Source organism: Myodes glareolus, chromosome 9, assembly GCF_982192425.1.
Source record: "Myodes glareolus chromosome 9, mMyoGla1.1, whole genome shotgun sequence".
NCBI lineage: Eukaryota > Metazoa > Chordata > Mammalia > Rodentia > Cricetidae > Myodes > Myodes glareolus.
This window is the reverse complement of record NC_142034.1, coordinates 14,023,344-14,040,656: the sequence shown is the minus strand read 5'-3', so window position 1 is coordinate 14,040,656 and position 17,313 is coordinate 14,023,344. Positions and strand designations below refer to the sequence as shown.

The 17,313-nt window shown below is 38.6% G+C and overlaps 1 protein-coding gene across 4 annotated transcripts in view; it reads left to right on the top strand.

Moving 5' to 3' along the window:
* Window positions 1-17,313, top strand: part of Cep112 (centrosomal protein 112) — a 410,571-nt gene that overhangs the window by 112,694 nt on the left and 280,564 nt on the right. For all 4 annotated transcript variants that reach the window (XR_015738731.1, XM_087909848.1, XM_048446068.3 and 1 more), the window contains 5 exons: window positions 8,269-8,423; window positions 8,705-8,834; window positions 9,693-9,785; window positions 11,288-11,347; window positions 17,138-17,217. Coding sequence is in view for 3 of the 4 variants with exons in the window: in XM_087909848.1 (XP_087765974.1) it covers window positions 8,269-8,423; window positions 8,705-8,834; window positions 9,693-9,785; window positions 11,288-11,347; window positions 17,138-17,217 (518 nt within the window). In the remaining variant the exon portion in view is untranslated. The remainder of the gene's footprint in view (window positions 1-8,268; window positions 8,424-8,704; window positions 8,835-9,692; window positions 9,786-11,287; window positions 11,348-17,137; window positions 17,218-17,313) is intronic.

Genomic DNA, 17,313 nt, shown 5'->3' with positions numbered 1-17,313 from the left:
TTTTATGCATTTGAATGTCTTACCTGCATGTATATATGTGCACATGTGAATGCCTGGTGCCCATGGAGACCAGAAAGGGCATTGGATCCCCTGGAACTAGAATTATACACAGACATGAATCACCAGGTGGGAACTGAGAACTGAACCTGGGTCCTCTGCAAGATCAGCTGGTGCTTGTAACTACTGAGTCATTGCTTTATCCCCTACTTATATATTTGTAAATGAATTTCTTGGGGATAGAGAGATTGTCTCAGTAGTTGAGTGCTTGTTGCTCTTCCAAAAGACCCAAATTTGGTTGCTAATATTTATATTGGTTGGCTTACAACTGGCTGTAACTCTGATTGTCTTCTGTCCTCTGTAGGCACACACACACACACACACACACACACACACGGGGATGGACACACATACACACACCTAAAATAAGCAATTAAAAACTTGATTTTTTTGAAGATTATTTTTGTTGTATTTTAAACCTGATGTCTTGATGTTAATCAAAGCCTACCAAGGCATATATTCAAGACCTGACCGAGTAATAAGATAAGGGAATTTTTGTGGTGCTGGGTTATTATCTTTACTACTCTGAAGATTTTCTAATTTGTTTCTGAGTCTTATTTTACTTGGAATGAGTTGTTCATTAAGAGCTCAGAAATGAGCAGCATTCACCTGTTAACCCCTTAAATTTGTCATACATTATTCATGTGAGTAAAAGCTGTAACCATCCAACTTTAACAAAATCCTTCCTTTCCTGTGGTTATTAGCAGTAACAATAAGGGGACTGGAGAGATGGCTCAGTGGTTAAGAGAAGTCCCGGGTATGCTTCTCAGTAACCACATGACAGCTCATAATGACCTGTAACTCTAGTTCCAGGAAATGTCATGCCCTCTTCTGGCCTCCATGGATACCAGGCATGTACGTGGTAAACATATGTGCTTGAAGGCAAGCTTTGGTGAAGATATGATGGACACAGTGGGGTGGGTTTTGGTTAGAAGATCTTTTGTTTTGTTTTTCATGATACTGTTCTCTGTATCTTTGGAGCCTGTCGTGGAACTAGCTGTTTCTATATCTTAGCTGTTGGGAATCATTGCAGGTTGAACATGGGATCTCCAATAGATCTTTGAAATCTTCATTTTCTTTTGGGGCCAAGAGATGGGTAACTACATCCAGAAATAAGGTTGCTAGATTGTTTGGTGGTTGTCTTTTTAAGATTTTTTTTAAAGCAAGCTTTACTTTATTTTCCATTGTGGTTACAACTTTTAAACCTTTAAAAAATACTGCTTTTTATTTTAATTACTTTAAGCATTCTTGACAATTTTATGGTTGTATGTGATTTCTGTGATTCCCAATGTAATTCTTTACATTCAGTCCCAAACTGCCCTCTTGTGATGTGCGATTCCCTTCTGTATGCTGTCAATATCATTGGTTAATAAAGGAGCTGCTTTGGGCCTATAGCAGAGCTGTAGGGGAACAGAGCTAGGCTGGGAAAGCTAAACTGAATGCTGGGAGAAAGGAGACAGAGTCAGAGAAGCCATGTAGCCCCCCCCCTCCCCATGCACACACCGGAGACAGACACTGGACCAAACTTTAGCCAGTAAGCCACAGCCATGTGGCGATACACAGATTAATAGAAATGGGTTAAATTAAGATGTAAGAGTTAGCCAATAAGAAGCTAGAGCTAGTGGGCCAAAGAGTGATTTAATTAATACAGTTTCCATTTGACTATTTCAGGGCTAAGTGGCCAGAACTAACTAGTGGCCTCCTCTTACACTCTGGCTTCTCTCTCCCATTCCCACCAACTCCTCATGTTCTTCCCTCTTTTTAACCATCATTCCTCCCTCCCTCTTTCCATTCTGCATCTCCCCCAACCTGTCTCCTTTCTTCCCTACCTCACCCCTCTCTTCCTCTTTCCTTTTTCCCTCCATTGATCTCCACCTCTACCTGTGCAGACAGTCATAGCTGTTGTGTTCACAGCTGCTGACTTTCTAGCCAGAAGACAGTGCACAATCACTTGGCTCTCATAATCTTTCCACCTCCTCTCCTAGTGTTCCTTGGGCTTTAGAGGAGGCTACATGTTTGACATGTTTGGGGCCATGCATTCAATAGTCACTTGTTCTCAGCACTTCAACCAGTTATGGATCTGGCATTGCCAAAAGAGGCTACTCTGACCAAAGGTGAGAGCTGCACCAATGTGTGAGTATACTTATAAATTAGAAGGCGGGGGCTGGAGAGACGGCTCAGTGGTTAAGAGCATTGCCTGCTCTTCCAAAGGTCCTGAGTTCAATTCCCAGCAACCACATGGTGGCTCACAACCATCTGTAATGAGGTCTGGTGCCCTCTTCTGGCCTTCAGGCACACACAGAACATTGTATACTAAATAAATAAATATTAAAAAAAATAAATTAGAAGGCAGTTTAATTACATGCCCATCTGGCAAAACATCAGCAATACATTCCTCCCCAGTACCTGTAATTTCCATCACCATAGGCTTTTGAATAATTCTATACCATTGCATATGAGGACCTCAAAAACAATCAGAGGAAGGTTATCCCCAGAACATTCATGCCACTAGTGTACCTGTGGGCATATTTTGCTATGAAGTTCAATATTGTAGCACTCAGGGTTTATAGCTGGGTGTGATAATTGATGAGTTTTCTCTCCCATCAGCCTGCATAGCACCTTTCAGTACTATATGAATCTATAATTGGTAGCCAGCAGTAAGATGCTTCCAACTGAGTTCCAGCTTGGTTTTTCAGTGTTCTGCATCCAATGTACACTTTCTGAAGCAATAGTGTCTTACACTAGTTCTGGTAAGCAGTGCCAATAGTCTCACTTGCTTGGGAGCCTCTGGAAGCTATCTTGTCAACAACTCATAGGGGAGTATTCTGCATGTGGCCTTGGGATTCTGGTTTGAAATTCTGTGACTTCTGGGAGCAATGTTAATCACCTATGCAGAGTACTTCATTCAAGCTCTTTTTAAAGCCTTCCATTTAGCTTGTAAACTCTGTTTCCTTGTTTTGCTTGACTCTCTCTCCCTGCTTTCTGCTATGTTCCTACCCACACAGCCTTTAAATATTTCCTTGGCTAGTCTTCACACCACCCTCATCTCATTGATCTCCCTGTAACCTCTCATGGTCCTTTGTCCTGGCTCTTATTGACACATCAACTTAAATCCATTTATCTAAACATTCTAACATAAGACGTGCATGAGAGGATATACAGTTTTTGTCTTTTGCTGCCTAGGTTACTTCTCTCAGTATAATATTCTTGCCAATACTATACAAGCTTTTAAATTTCTCCACATCCCCAACATTTGCTATCCTCTTATTGGAGCATAGACAGCAGTTTCAAATGAATGGAGACAAGTAAGGGTCCTTGTTAGTATTTGGGATTTACAGAATCTACAGGTGTCTGAGGAAATGGCCACCAGTTCAAACCGTGGCATTCATAGGAAAATGACAAGGAGCCATTTGTGAGCACTTGCTTTATTTAGCAGGTGCAGTGAACAACTACATCTTGAGCTCACAGATACCTTTTAAGCTTCCATAAATTTTTAACAGTTTATCAGTACCCAAATTAACATTTCAAGTTCACTTTATCTTTGTTATTAATCTTCAGTGACACTGGACATCTGAGATCACAATACTGTTTTGATGTCTGCCACTTTCTTCACTGAAACAGTGGGTTTCTTTCCCTCTCATTCTTTTTCTTTCTCCTATAAAAAAAAGTCTATATTTCCCTCTGAGTTTTTTCTCTCTTCTTCACGACATTCAGTTGTTAGTCCTTAAACAAATTCTGTAGGTTTGCCTGTAGTAATTCATCCCTTTGGTCTTGCTTTATGTCTTTGGTCATTTTCTAACAGTTTATGATGACCAATCGTTTATTTCTTTTAGTCTGGGTAATATTTGTCTTGACTTTGAAATTCTTGTCTCCTATCTTCCTAGGAGACAAGGAAACCCAACCCTCACTTTGTGCAGTGTTTTCTCAGAGCTTTTGCTGTCTCAGATTGGCCACGCTCTGCTTTGAGTTTCTTGTCCAGTCCTCACTCATCCTCCAAGATTAGAAAATAACTCTAGGATTAAAAGGGGGGCACTTAGCAAATGCCAACTCATCTTTTGTGGTTCTTCATCTTCCTTGCATTCAGTCTGCCTTGGGTGTCCTCTTACACCTTCTTGATATTTTTTTTTCGGATTTATATTTCTGTGTTTTTAAGTGTTCTAAATGGGAGAGTGGTGTTCTATAAGCCGTGCTCTCATGAACAGAATTTCCTCCCAAGCGTCACTAAAGTGGAGTTGCAATTCTAAGGTTCCTTCCTATTCTTTCTTTTTCTTTCTTTTTTTTCTTTCATTTTTTTATTAATTTATTTATTTGTTTATAAAAATTTCCACTTCCTCCCCTCCTCCCCATACCCTCCCATTCCCCCCACTCCCTCTCCTCCCCCACCCCAATTCCCTCCCCTCCTTCCTCTCCAGTCCTAAGAGCAGTCAGGATTTCCTGCCCTGTGGGAAGTTCAAGTTCCACCCCTCTCCCTCCAGGTCTAGGAAGGTGAGCATCCAAACAGACTAGGATTCCAGAAAGCTAGTACATGCAGACAAAACAAGACCCAGTGCCATTGACAATGGCTTCTCAGTCAGCCCCCATGTCAGTCACATTTAGAGACTCCGGTTTGATCACGTGCTCGTTCAGTCCCAGTCCAGCTGGCCTTGGTGAGCTCTCATTCGATTAGTCCCCTTGTATCCGAGGGTGAACGCACCCCACACAGTTCTAATTTCCTTTTTCATGATCTCTCTCCTTCTGCTCCTCATTTGGACCTTGGGGACTCAATCCAGTGTTCCGATGTGGGTCTCCGTCTCTATCTCCATCTATTGTCAGATGAAGGTTCACTCTAGTTCTGCCTTTCTTGCTCACGTTCTCCCTCCTTCTGCTTCTCATTTGGACCTAGGGAGTTAAGTCCAGTGTTCCAATGTGTGTCTCTGTCTCTATCTCCATCCATCGCCCGATGAAGGATCTATGGTGATATACAAAATATTCATCAGTATGGTTATGGGCCAGTTCAGGTACACTCTTCTCTGCTGCCCAGGGAACAATCTGGGGACCTCTCCTTGGGCCTGGAAACCCCTCCAGAATCAAGACTCTTACAAACCCTAAAATGGCTCCCTTAGTTGAGATATATACTTCCCTAGTCCCATATCCATCCTTCCTCCCCCTCCCATTCCCTCAAGCCATCCCCAATCCTCCCCCTCTCCCTTCTCTCTAACCATCTCCCCTTACTTCCACCCCCCCCCCACCCCCCCCCACCCCCTGCACCCTAGTTTGCCTGGCAATCTTGTCTACTACCAATATCCAAGGGGATACGATATGATAGTGTACATAAGCGACCCCAAAAACTCTACCAAAGAACTCCTACAGTTGATAAACACCTTTAGTAATGTGGCAGGATACAAGATCAACTCCAAAAAATCGGTTGCCCTCCTATACACAAAGGATAAAGAAGCAGAGAGGGAAATCAAAGAAACATCCCCTTTCATGATAGCCACAAATAGCATAAAATATCTTTGGGTAACTCTAACCAAGGAAGTGAAAGACCTATTGACAAGAACTTTAAGTCCTTGAAGAAAAAAATTAAGGAGGATACCAGAAAATGGAAAGACCTCCCCTGCTCTTGGATTGGGAGAATCAACATAGTAAAAATGGCAATTCTACCAAAAGCAATCTATAGATTCAATGCAATTCCCATCAAAATCCCATCAAACTTCTTCACAGACCTTGAGAGAACAATAATCAAGCTTATATGGCAAAACAAAAAACCCAGGATAGCCAAAACAATCTTATACAATAAAGGAACTTCTGGTGGCATTACCATCCCTGACTTCAAACTCTATTACAGAACAACAGTATTGAAAACAGCTTGGTATTGGCATAACAACAGAGAAGTCGACCTATGGAATCGAATAGAAGACCCGGGTATTAACCCACAAACTTATGAACACCTGATTTTTGACAAGGGAGCTAAAGGTATACAATGGAAGAAGGAAAGCATCTTTAACAAATGGTGCTGGCATAACTGGATGTCAACCTGTAGAAGAATGAAAGTAGATCCATATCTATCACCATGCACAAAACTCATGTCCAAATGGATTAAAGACATCAACATTAATCCGACCACTTTGAACCTGATAGAAGAGAAAGTGGGAAGTAGTCTACAAGATATAGGCACAGGAGACCACTTCCTAAGCAGAACCCCAGGAGCGCAGTCAATAAGAGAATCAATGAATAAATGGGACCTACTGAAACTGAGAAGCTTCTGTAAAGCAAAGGACACTGTCAGTAAGACAAAAAGGCTACCTTCTGACTGGGAGAAGATCTTCACCAACCCCTCATCAGACAAAGGTCTGATCTCCAAAATATACAAAGAACTCAAGAAACTAGACACTAAAACTCCAATTAACCCAATTAAAAAATGGGGTACTGAACTGAACAGAGAATTCACAACAGATGAACTTCGAATGGCCAAAAGGCACTTAAGGTCATGCTCAACCTCCTTAGTAATCAGGGAAATGCAAATCAAAACAACTTTGAGATACCATCTTACACCTGTCAGAATAGCCAAACTCAAAAACACCACTGATAGCCTATGCTGGAGAGGATGTGGAGAGAGGGGAACTCTCATCCATTGTTGGTAGGAATGCAAACTTGTACAGCCACTGTGGAAATCAGTGTGGCAGTTTCTCAGGAAACTGGGAGTCAACCTCCCTCAGGACCCAGCAATTCCACTCTTGGGAATATACCCAAGAGATGCCCTATCATACTACAAAAGCATTTGTTCAACTATGTTCATAGCAGCACTATTTGTAATAGCCAGAACCTGGAAACAACCTAGGTGCCCCTCAATAGAAGAATGGTTAAAAAAGGTGTGGAACATATACACATTAGAGTTTTACTCAGCGGTAAAAAACAATAACATCTTGAATTTTGCATGCAAATGGATGGAAATAGAAAACGCTTTACTGAGTGAGGTAACCCAGACCCAAAAAGAGGAATATGGTATGTACTCACTCATTAGTGGATTCTAGCCATAGTTAAAGGTCTTTGAGCCTATAATTCATGATCCTATTCTTTCTTTTTCATCAGTTTCCAGAAAGAAGGAGTGCAGATGCCCTTGATTCCACCCCTTCAAACTGGAGACCAGAGGAGTCCTTCTAGGTTTTGTGTCACACAGTTACTGTAGGAAGCCAGGGTAGTTTGGAGAACGTTAGACATAACGCCATGTATATTTTTTTCGCAACAGGTTTCTCTGTGTATCTCTGACTGTGCTGGAACTCACTCTGTAGACCAAGCTGGCCTCGAACTCACAGAGATCCGTCTGCCTCTGCCTCCCGAGTGCTAGGATTAAAGGCGTGCGCCACCACCTCCTGGCTTTCTGTTCAGTTTTATAATGAAGAAAAGGTAAAAATGATTAAAGGTGTTGGTTTTTAACAGTAATGTTTAAACTTTGTCTTAACTCTGTGCCATAGAAAAACAGTAGAAAAGAAAAGCCACACTAAGCTTTCCTACTTGCACTTATTAAAGGTGTAGCTGTAAAAATGGAAACCAGTTGTCTCTCAACTAACGCTGGTCTGGCACTGTGTAGAATGAAGCTTCTAGAAGCTTATAAGCACCTTTGTTTAGGCTTTAAAAGCAGTCCTGCCAAAGTGATGAATTCAAAATAATTTAAATGCCAATTAATAAAGAGGCAATTTATTTGAATGATGTTTTCGAAAAATAAAGAACTGCTTTAATTGAAATAGGAAAACCATTACAGATAAAATGAGTTAGGAGTTATGGGATAAAACATTTCTGTATACTTGCTAATCATGAATATGTTATGTGGTATTCCTGGCATTAATATAGAGGGTTATGGATTTTATTTTGAAATATCATTATTAAAACCATGAGAGAAAAGGGCAAATCTAAACTATAATGAGGGGCACAGTGGGATTGGGGGCTATCTGAAGAGTGGGCCTTGTCTTCTTTGCTCACATGGAAAATTGTCTGACTTAGTAAACATTCCATGAATGAGTGAATGGTTGAATATGTATAAGCATGCTGGTAATTTTATGGTTAAAAAAATGGTTTTTAAAAGTTTTGGTTAGTTTAAAGATTTATCTTTTTCTAATATTGATTTTGGCTTGTTCTTATTATTCTAATAGGCAGTATGTTTCTTCAGAGTACTCACTGGTCCACATGCTTGAAAAGCTAGTTAGAGACTTTCCTAACGACTTGTTCTTTCAGAACCACATGATCAAAGAACTGGAGGGCCGTGTCCAGCAGCTGACGGGGGAGGCAGAGAACAGCAATTTACAAAGGCAGAAACTGGTTCAAGAAAAAATGGAGCTTGAGCGATGCTACCAGATAACATGTAGTGAACTCCAGGAGCTAAAGACAAGGTAGTGCTGAGCCAGTGTCTGTGGGGCACAGTGCTCTGACTGACCTTGTAAATGAGTCAGGCACACTTGTGCAGTATGTCTTAGGATGGTCCCACCTAAAACGGATTGTTTACACATTTCTAAAAGTATTTTAGAACATAATGTTTGAAACCTGTTGATGAAATATGGATACTTACTTCATATATTGAAAGATAATATACTTGAATTTAGTTGACTAAGATATCCATTTTAGAGAATGGTTCCAAAAATATAGAAAGTTATTTTTTATCCTACTGTTTTAGGCGTAACATACTACATAAAGAGAAAGAACATCTGGCAAATGATTATGAGCAAAATGTGAAATTATTAAAAACCAAATATGATTCCGACATAAACCTTCTAAAACAAGAGCACGCGCTTTCAGCTTCTAAGGTACTGTACATGTGGGTAACCACATTTCCACGGCTTCTAAGGTATTGTACATGTGGATAACCACATTCCCACAGCTTCTAAGGTATTGTACATGTGGGTAACCACGTTTCCACGGCTTCTAAGGTATTGTACATGTGGGTAACCACGTTCCCACAGCTTCTCAGGTATTGTACATGTGAGTAACCACGTTTACACAGCTTCTAAGGTATTGTACATGTGGGTAACCACGTTTCATGAGTGTTCAGCAGTGGACAGCAATGGAGCAGCCAATCATTTCCTTTTGAAATTAGCCCTCTTTACATATTGTTCTTGAAATCACAAGACTTCAAAACATTTGCTGCTGTTGGAACACGGAAAACGCTGAAGGTGTTGTAGCTCACATAGCACTTAATAGCCCGGTTCTGCTCAACACATGCCCTGGTAAATGCTGAAGTTTTAAGGAGGAACTCTGAAAAACAGCTTCCTGAAGTGCTACTGCACACATACAGTGCTGTTACTTTGAAATGTTTGCTTTATTTTATTCTTATTTTTAACTTTTAAAAATTTCTATAGAATTTTAATTGAGTGTTACATTTTCATAGCTTTAAATACTACACAGATTTTAATTTACATTTTTACTTCAAAATATTAATTCTTGTTTTCAACTGGTAGTCTAGTTACTGCTCAGCTCATTGACTCATGCAGTATACTTAAAGTAGATTTTAGTTTAAAATTATGTTTAAATTTTTTTTATTCAGGTTTATAGATAACTTAAATTCTGACTGAACTTTCAGAGGTAAATGATAGGCTTTATGTCAGCCAGAAGTGTAGAACGGTACAAAAGTCAGTGTTCTGCTCTCTGTTCTGCAATCCTCACAGACATCTGGTGTAATTGAAGAGTTAGAACAGAACATCTGTCAGTTAAAACAGCAGGTCCAGGAGTCAGAGCATCAGAGGAAACAGCAAGCAAAGGTAAGTCTTGTTTGTTAGCCAGATCAGTGATCCAGTTCCTTTACCTTCTTGATCTGTGTTCAGAAGTGAGAGTCAATTAAAAAAGTAACTTAGATGACTGTGGACGTAGTCGTCTCTAGTTGTGTTCCTGGCGTTCACCTCACAGTTGTAGATGTTGATATAGAGAATAAAAGACAGCTGATTTGAAAGATCTCTTTTTTGAGATTAGTTTATAAGTAAATAAACTACTTGAATGATTTAAGAATGAGATCTTGAAATTTTCAGGGAAGTAGATGAAATTGGAACTTCTAATATCAACTAGGATGACCCAAATGTATAGATATAAGTCCTGGATATTTTCTCTCATATATATGTAGTTCCTAGCCCTTAATGTGTACATCTGTGTGTGTAGGAATGTTGGTAAAACCTAAAATACAGGAAAGGAGCACCAAGGCACGGTAAAGGTAGCTGGGGCTGGAAAAAGTGTTTATGGAGCATGAATGAGGAAAAGACACAGGGTGAGGACGGGGTTGGAGGGCTATAAGTAGCAGAGGAGCGGGGAATGTGAGAGGGAAGGACAGTCTACTAAAGTCTTTGTTCAAATGCCACAATGATATCCATACGTTGTGTCCTAATTGAAAATAAATTATTAAAATATATTAAATGTATAAAATAATAGTGTATTAAATATAAATTAAATAATTTTTAAAGATTTATTTTATGTGCATTGGTGTTGTGCATGCATTCACATCTGTGTGAGGGTATTAGATGCCCTGGAACTAGAGTTACTGACAGTTGTGAGTTGCCATATGGGCGTTGGGAATTGAACCTGGGTCCTATGGAAGAGCAGCCAGTGCTCTTTACTGCTGAGCCATCTCTCCAGCCCCTTTGTTAAATATTTTAAAAATTAGGTTCTAGTGTTTATTATTTGGTATATACTCAATAATGTGTATCATCACTGGTGTGATTAGGGGATGTATTAAATTACATAAATATGTATACATTATTTGCTATTCTTTCTACATCTTAGTGTAGGAAGCTATCAAATTTTTGTTTGATGTAGAAAAATGTCTTATGTAAATGTATTAGTTTAGAAAAATTTTCCCTTTTAAGTTTTCAAACTCCCTTGTTTTCCCTTCCCTTTCTCTTTTTCTCATAGCATTATTTTTCTCTCAAAGAGCATCAAGAATGTGGATATGAAGTAACTTCATATCCTTGCCATTTTGACTTAGTTGCTCATTCCTAGTCTTCTAATAATCTTAAAGGTCACAGTGATTCTTGTACTTGAGGACAGCAGCATCTTCATACAGCTGAGGTTTTATGTCTTGTAATGTAAAGCTGCTGCTGTCCCTTCTTGTGACTTAGAAAATTGGGTGCTTAGGGCTCTCTTAGTGATAAACAACATGCAAAACTTTGAAGAGAAGTTTGATGTCAAGTACATTCATTCCTTTTGTTGGGTCACTAATTTTATTGATGTTAGAGGTAATATTAAACATACTAAAATAATCATTTATCATTCACAGGATCAAGAAAATAAGTTTCACATGGAGAGGAATCATTTAAAACATACCTATGAGAAAAAGGTAATACATTTGATTGGAAATTATAACATTTAAGATAACAACTTAAGCATTTAAGGGGAGCTGATTTATTAAAGTAATGTATTTATTCCATCCTATAAAAAATTACTTGTGTCTAATGAAATTTCATCTAACCAATATAATCAATGTTTTCATGTTTATGAACAGTGTCTTTGGTTCGAACACCAACATTAAGGCTCTATTTTTGTGTTCTGTTGAATGAGTGAAGAGTATCATTGACTGAACTGTGCTTACAAACACCTTAATGTTTTATTTCTACAAGGTTGAAGTAATTGGGATTTACATTGCATCCTTGTGTATCATCCATGGAATAAAAACTTTGAATGTGTAATCAAAGAACCCTAAATCAGTGAAAGCATTGACTACTTAAACATAACAGTTTCTTAGTAGTCAGAATCATGCATATTTTCATCAATGTATTTTAACATTCCTATTATCAGCAGTAACTAAAAGGTTATTAATACTTTAGATAGCAATATATAGATATGTGACTGATATTTTTCAATTATGAAATATTTTACTATAAGACATGGAAAGTAAAAGTAGTTGAAGTAACAAAGGTTTTATTGATAGTTTTGTTATTTTAATATTTCCCAAATGAATCCACTTATAAAATATGCATATAATATAGAATGAGGTTTACCCTTCCATTAAAATATATATAAACTAAAGCTAACCTTGGCATGTATGGTGGCATTCTCAGTCCATTTTGTAACACATCTTTTGTGTCCAGCTAGTTTCTCAATAGATATCCTTTCAATGCTCACATTGGACAAGTCATCCTGTTAGCTAATATGATGAGACTGGAAATAGTTAGGCACTCTGCCCTCCAAGAGCTTAACACATCCAAGAGATGCATAGGAGAAAGTGTGGTCACCATTTGCAAAAAAGGATTTCTTCTTATGTCTGTTGATCTATGATTATGTGCTTTTTATTTTTATTACGAATAATTGTAATTATTTTCTTATTCATTCTAATTCAATGCAAGTTGTTTAGTATATTTTATATCTAAAAATGGTATCTGGATAGGAAGAGAAAATAATTTTTATTGAAGTATTTCAGTTTCTATTGCTGAAAAATGTAGTTCCCTAAATATTTTGATTAACAAAAAAACAAACAAACCTGGAAGTTTTGTCTAGTGTGTAAGGCACTGGGTTAGGTTAGTATGGGTGTACTGTTCATCCACTGTGCCCTGGGAAGACCTCTGGCTTATCTTCCATTATGGAACCTCTTTCTGGCCCAATGCTCTGTTGCTGTTTGTGCCAACTTTCCTCTGATCTCCTGGCCTGTGGAATAGGATGGACTGGTGTCTAGGAGCAAGGCACACCTGAGAAGTGTGCCATGGAGAGACAGACCCAGATAGCCTTTTTTCCTACTGTTTCCTTGAGGTTTTAGCCATTGGAGCTTAGGGTAAAAGCCCACATTGCAGCATTTGCAGAAAAAAGGCTTTGCTACCTCCTAACACACTGCAAAGTCAAGTAGTAGTGAAAACCAAAGGAGACTTAATCAGTGGAACAAGAAAAGTGGCTCAGTGAACCCAGCCCATGTTCTGGGCATGAACATGAGCTTTAGGCTTAGACAGAGGAAGCATTATGTGGGGGAGGGAGGCAGCAAATAGTATACATAGTTAAGTAGTTCCGATCACCCTGTGGTCAATATCTCAGCTCTAGTTTTGAGGATGATTTGAAGAAGTCTTTATTGCTTGAGGGGACAAGCTGACTTCTTGGAGAAGCTTGTTTGTGCTCCAAGGCTCTGTCCTGCTAGGCTCTGCTGTTCTTGGAGTCCAAGTTTCAGAACAATAACTGGAAACTGTTTAGCTTTTTTGTGGGGTCTGGATCAAGGACAATATAAAACTGACAGTAAGATCCCTCCGTTACTCTTGTTGTTGTGGTTTTGGTTTGAAAGTCACTGAGATACATTAGGTAACACTGGCTGTTAGATAGATTTGTCTTGGATGAGGAACCATGATAACTGAGTGACCTGAAAGAAAGGAGGCAGATGCAAAACAAAGATGGAGAGGCCACACTTTCATCTTGACTTTTGTTCTCTTCTGAGGTCAAGAGGGGAGTCAATGCATTGTTTTAGGAAAGGCAATGCCTAAGTGTCTGTAATAATTCCATCCTTATCATCAACCTGCTGGCAATTCCTGCTGCAGTTCACGCCTGAAAGGAGAATGAAACCTCTTTAGTAGGTGTGGTGACTGCAGCTATTCGCTTTCCAAGAGCTGTCAGTTGACCTCACTTTAAATAAAATAACCAGAATCCATTTTGCGGTTCTCAGTATAAATATGACTTGTTTAAAATAATCTCTAGAAGAAAAATAACTGCATTTGTTCATATTGCAATCATTACTGATATTGTTTATATTGAAAGAAAAGGTTGATCAGTGTGTCACTTTTTGTTTCACAATTAATTCCATAGTCTCCCCCTTTTAAATTGACATCTGTTCTTCTTTCTTTATTAAACCTGCTGGGATCACAAGCCTTGAAGATTTGATGTCTTGTACCCCCCGAGGGAATATTCTTCTGACAGCTCAAAGAGCTGACATAAATCTCACGGAGGCCTGGACTGTGTAACCTGATAGCTGAATGGGATGTATAGGGCTTTTGTTTGGAGAATGTTACAGGTGTGCACATTCAATAACTTTCCGTATAAAATGTGGTTCTGAATATCTGTTCAGAAGGAGGAAATGCCATCTGAATGACATTATTTCCTCATGCCAGTGCGAAAGCAGCAGGGTGGGAGCATACCATCCCACTAGTCTTTGAGGTGGAAGGAACAGCTCAGATGCTGTCCCTAATTTAAGCACACACATATTATCTCATGGTCTTTATTGATCTCTGGTGACTGTTGCCTGGTCTTCAGATCTTTGAACATCAAACAAATAATAGGCCATAAAACTAAACGTCATTGTTTGATGAAGTGTCCTAATCTGTTAAATCAGGAAATGGCTAGAGTAAATGATTTTACTAGTAAGGAAACACCTGCCTCCTACAAATAACCTAGTGCTTGTTTTCCAAACAGGCACTGAGAGTAAAGAGTGATGGTGCTGTTTGCCCACAGAAGAACACAGGCAGATGCTACATGCTCAAGCTAAAATGTGCTAGACTTCACTTACCTCCCTAAAGTCTTGCCGTAACTCTTGACAAATGTAATGTAAGTTCTAAACACTAAAGTACAGTTTTCCAGTGCTTAGCATTCTTGTGTACTTTGTATAATTATATTTATCCTTCCCCAAAGTTAAAAAAGAGAAATGAAATTGTGCTGTTACAGTACTTAATAAAGTCATGCAATGAGGTCACCCATATTTTAAATACTGGGCTATGGAGATTAGAGAAGTTAAGAGGCAGTGTTGTCCAGGTGGTTGATTTGGGGACCAACCCTGGCCCTGTGCTCTTTGCTATGACAAATTCAACCGTGGGTTTTTTTTCCCCCTCATTTCTTGATTCTTTAAATTTGGGGGATGAAAGAGTATATCTATCATGTGTTCAACAAACGTGCTTATGGCTACTGAAATCAACTATTACAGTAAATTCTCATGTTTGGTAGTAAACTAAGTGCCTTAACTGCCTTAAATAGTATAGTTCATTATTAACTACATATTGAGGAAAGATTAGAGGTAAAACATTTAAATCTTACTCCACATTACCTTTGTGCAACATAGCATTACTCTGTGTTAAAAATAAATAAATAAATAAATAGAATATAAGTGGGAAAAAATAAAATGTAGATTACCTTTATGTTGTTTCATAGTTTTATGTAAAAATCATATATATAATATTGCCAACACAAATATTAAGCTATAGTCGTCCGTCAAAATCAGTATACATTGATTACTTGCAGGTATTTAATTGAATATTATCTACAAATACCTGAAATATAGATCAAAATAAAGTTACAATTAAAAAAAAAAGATCTCAAGCATGCAACACTCACATATTCTGTGAAGAGAAAACAAGTCCAGAATGTCCTTTAATGCCTGCTCTGGTGTAGGTCAGGACGTGTCACACAGATAGTGACCTGAGTGAGAACCAGCTTAAGAGCATGTGCATCAATGCATGGATTCTTGCCAAGAGGGGACTCCTTCTGCCCCACTCAGGTAGCTCCCTCTCCCTTCAAAAATGGGGCTGACAGTCTTAGAACTGTTTTATCCAGGTACATGTGTCACACACTAACCAGCATTAAGAAGTGGAAGCCCAAATTTGAAACCGGTTAAGACTGTATAGCGAGCGATACAGAGCACTTAGAAGAACTAAGGTTGCTTGGCAATTCAGGGTCTGCTGTATGTAAAGGCAAGCAGCCTGTGTACTGTACACATTGGACTGCTGTTCATAATGACCCAGAGTAACCAAAAGTACTTTAGTGTTCAATCTGAAATAGTATCTATAATTTTTATCATTGAGATTTTCTTATGTTCTCGTATTAATAAGAGCCTTGCCTGAAGTAATTCACTTTTATCAGAATACTTTGATATGGTTATTGTTGATCCCCATTTGTTGAAGGACTGAGACACAGTGTGCTAAATAACTTGAGAAATAGGAATATGACCATTTAAACTCATCCTGTAATTCTTGCTAGAGTTTCTAAAAAATATGCCTAATGTGTAAAGTTTGTTTATATTCTAATTTAACATGCTTACTATATACCAAGCATTGTAATATATATCCGAGAACCTATAAGAAGTGAGACAGCATTTGAAGTCTGAGCCTGGCAAATGGTGGACATATTTTCCTTTTTCCTTATGTAAATTTTTTCCTATGTAAATAAATTTAGTGGTAAAGATTTTCAAGGTGAAGTGGTTCTTCTGATTATAAGAAAAATATTATTTCTGAGATATTTTAAGTTGATCATTACAGTACCAGGAAGGGGTGCTGTCTGCTGGTTCTAGTCACTCATTACCTCAGCATGCAAACCCTCCACTCCTCGGGTCCTGACTTAGTGGTTGCCGTCACAGAAGCCTCTCTGGCCTCACTGCTATTAGTTTACAAGAATATAGTTGATTTTACTAATTTATTTTCCTTACACATAGGGAAAAATTCAAGGTGAATATAAAAAGAAAGTCCAGAAAATGTGGGATTTGAGTTAAATAGGTCCTCAACCAAACTGATTAAAAATACCTAACTACTTTGGGTTAATTCCATTGCAGTGTGTGACATAGATTTAAAGTGTGTGTCAGAGGGTGGTAGTTGGGAGTGGTAATGATGGCGATGATGGTGTGTCAGTGTGTGTGTGGTGTGTATCTTGTCTTTCCGTTCATCTCACCCCCGTCAGATTCATGTTCAGTCCTACAGTGGTGTCTAGAAGGTCTGTAAGTGATCCAACACTGAAGTGAGTCCCACCTACTCCCAGGTTGCTGCATGCAGGAAAGAGGCAGTCATGATGGAGATTTTGTTCCAAACATGGTCAATGTGTGCACAAGTCATGCTCAACAATGGAGAATTTCATAATAGCCCTTCTATATTTGGTTAATGCAGACATATCATTTATTCTAGTCTTTTAAATTCCTTTGTCAAAACTATGATACTTAAAAAATATCAAAGTGGTTGGTGCATTTTTGAAGTTTATGTATGCCAATTCATTTTAAGCAAATATAATTATTAGCTTTTAATTAAAAAGTTACATTGGGAGTAGAACAATGAAGTTATTCTATGGTTAAGCAGGTTTCTGCCATGAAAGACCTAAGTCTGAATTTATATTCCAATGGACTTGAGATTGTTATTTGTGTCTCTCAGTACCCTTGTCTTCCAGTGAGTTTCTTGGAATCTCTCGGCAGGTCCATGAGTTGCAGAGTGAACTTGATAAAGAGAAAGAAGATGCTCAGAGGAAGATCACTAAATTTGAGGAAGCTTTGAAGTGAGTAAAAAAAAATTACAAAATATAAATGTTTTGAAAGCTGTTCTTACTTGGGGCTGGAGAGATGGCTCAGTGTTTGAGAGGACCATTTCTCTT